The sequence below is a fragment of the Myotis davidii genome, unplaced genomic scaffold (genome assembly GCF_000327345.1).
Source record: "Myotis davidii unplaced genomic scaffold, ASM32734v1 scaffold609, whole genome shotgun sequence".
Taxonomy (NCBI): Eukaryota; Metazoa; Chordata; class Mammalia; order Chiroptera; family Vespertilionidae; genus Myotis; species Myotis davidii.
In genome coordinates this window covers 1,415,092-1,417,143 of record NW_006300164.1, presented here as the reverse complement: position 1 = coordinate 1,417,143, position 2,052 = coordinate 1,415,092, and the positions used below count along the sequence as shown (strand labels likewise).

General features: G+C 68.6%; 1 protein-coding gene across 1 annotated transcript in view; it reads right to left on the bottom strand.

Annotated features, from left to right (window-relative positions):
- The window catches only part of CACNA1B (calcium voltage-gated channel subunit alpha1 B), a gene marked incomplete at its 3' end in the record, with an annotated part of 199,377 nt that overhangs the window by 1,780 nt on the left and 195,545 nt on the right, over window positions 1–2,052 (bottom strand). The window contains exons 44-46 of the mRNA XM_015572355.1: window positions 1,611–1,732; window positions 697–832; window positions 377–597 (exon numbers count right to left, since the gene is read on the bottom strand). Coding sequence (XP_015427841.1) covers window positions 377–597; window positions 697–832; window positions 1,611–1,732 — 479 coding nt within the window. The remainder of the gene's footprint in view (window positions 1–376; window positions 598–696; window positions 833–1,610; window positions 1,733–2,052) is intronic.

Sequence of the window (2,052 nt, the reverse complement as noted above, 5' to 3'; positions counted from 1 at the left end):
CGCCTGCCCGGCAAGTGGCAGCAGTGTCCCTGGCCCAGCCTTGGGCCTGCACCCCCTCCGTGTCCTTGTGCAGGGCTCAGCCCGGGACACATAGCCTGGGCTTCCTGCTCGGTCCCCAAACCTGTCCCCACAGCCCCTGCACCCAACGTCCAGAGAAAGGCCAGGCTGGACCCCTCAGCCTCCAGGACTCAGGACACGGGGAGCAGGACGGAGGGGAGGATCAGGCATTTCCTGGGGGAGCGTGGGGGTGGGGTGGAGGGGCGTCCCAGAGAGAGAAAGTGGGGCGGGACGCTGTGCCCACTGCTGGGGGGTGGGGACTCCTGGTGGCCTGGCTGCACCACGGGAAGCAGCGTGGCACGTGGGGCGCCCCGCGGGCCTGACAGTGTCCAGGCTGCAGCACAGGGCAGAGGCTCCACCCAACGGACCCAGCCCCTCCGCCAGGCCTCCCCTCCCCCCTAGCGGCATCCCCAGACCACCCACCTGTGACTCCGCTGCCAGGCGAGGCATGGAGGCCGCTCGGCCCTGGCTCTCCAGCCCGGGCTGGGGCTCCCCGTCAGGGCCCCTCAGGGCCATGCTCTGCATCTGGACATCCACAGCCTGGGGTACAGCAGCTCCCGGTCACACCCAGCAAATCCCACTCCCACCTTCTCTCCTGCCCTGCCTCCCCCACCCCATCCCGTCCCCCTTCCTCCTCACCGGTTTTCCTGGCTGCACCACTGGGATCTCTGTCGAGTGGCCTCGTTCCAGGGGGGCCCTGGCAGCGTGTGGCACCTCCTGGGCCCTCTGGGCGCCCCCGGAAATGGACTCCTTGAGGTCGCCCTCTGGGGTTTGTCTGTGGGGGACAGGCTGTCCTGTCAGCTCCACAGCAGCTGGGCCAGCTGCCAGGCAGCTCCCCCATCAGGAGGAGGAGGGAGCCCGAGGGTGTGGCAGGAGTGCAGGCACTCCAAGCGGGCCCACCAGGAGACAGGGACCAAGACTGGGCTCAGTGGATGGCGGACAGGAACCCCAGTCACCCACCCAAGGGAAGCCTGGGCCCCCGGCTGCAAAAGCCGCCAGGCTAGCCCCTAAACTCGAGAAGTGACACCCCACTAAGTCCTGGCAGATGGTCACTGAGCGAAAGCTTCCTGCGTAACAGTCCACAGGCCCACAGCTGACTTCACAGCTGCAGGTGGAGAACGTGGGAGGCGAGGGAGGACCACGGCCCCGCGTGCACGCCCTCCCCAGACGGCAGGTGGGGACCAGCCCTGCGGGGGGAGAAGAGCCCGGGCCCTGCCTGGAGCAACGGGGCGTTTGCCGTCAGGGACCTCAGCTGGCCCCGCGAGGGGAGCGGGGGGGGGAGGGGGGGCCTGAGCGGACCCTGCCCTCGCTGAAGCCTGGCCTGGCCACCAGCTGGGTTTGGGCGGCTGTGGCGAGTCACGTGACAAAGGCCTTGCCAATGCGTCTCAAGAACAGCTGCTTCGGAAGCCAACAGCTGCAGGAGCCCTGCGAGAGAGGCTGTTGAGCCACTGACAGGAAAGGCTGTCACAGCCCCACCCAGGACTCACATGGCCAGCCCAGGACCCACACCCCCCCAGACCCTCCCTCCGGACCCACAGCCCCCCAGGACTCACATGGCCCCGCCGTTGCTGAGGGGGCTCTTCTGCTGAAGAAACACGTGGGCCCCCCTGAGCACCGGCGGCTGTGTCTTCTCCAGCGGGGGCTTCAGGGGGTGGAACAGGGACCCGGGGCCCATCTGCAACGGGCCCAGAGCTCCACGGCCTCGCCCGAGAGACGCGGACACACAGGAGGGGAAGCTGGATGGTGAACCACCCCAGCCACAGTCTCAGGCCCCGGGAGGCATCACCGTGGAGCTCAGCACGGGAACTACCTGGACCAGCACATCCGTGTGCAGCTGAGCACAGGGCCACCTGCAGAGCCGGGAAGGGGCCTGAGGACCCCTGTCCTGGGCGCTGCTGGGAGCCCCTCAGAGCAGGGGGTCAGGGAACTAGAGTCCTGCTTTCCCCACACCATCAGAGAAGCCACCCCGGGCCCACACCCCCCCCGGACCCACAG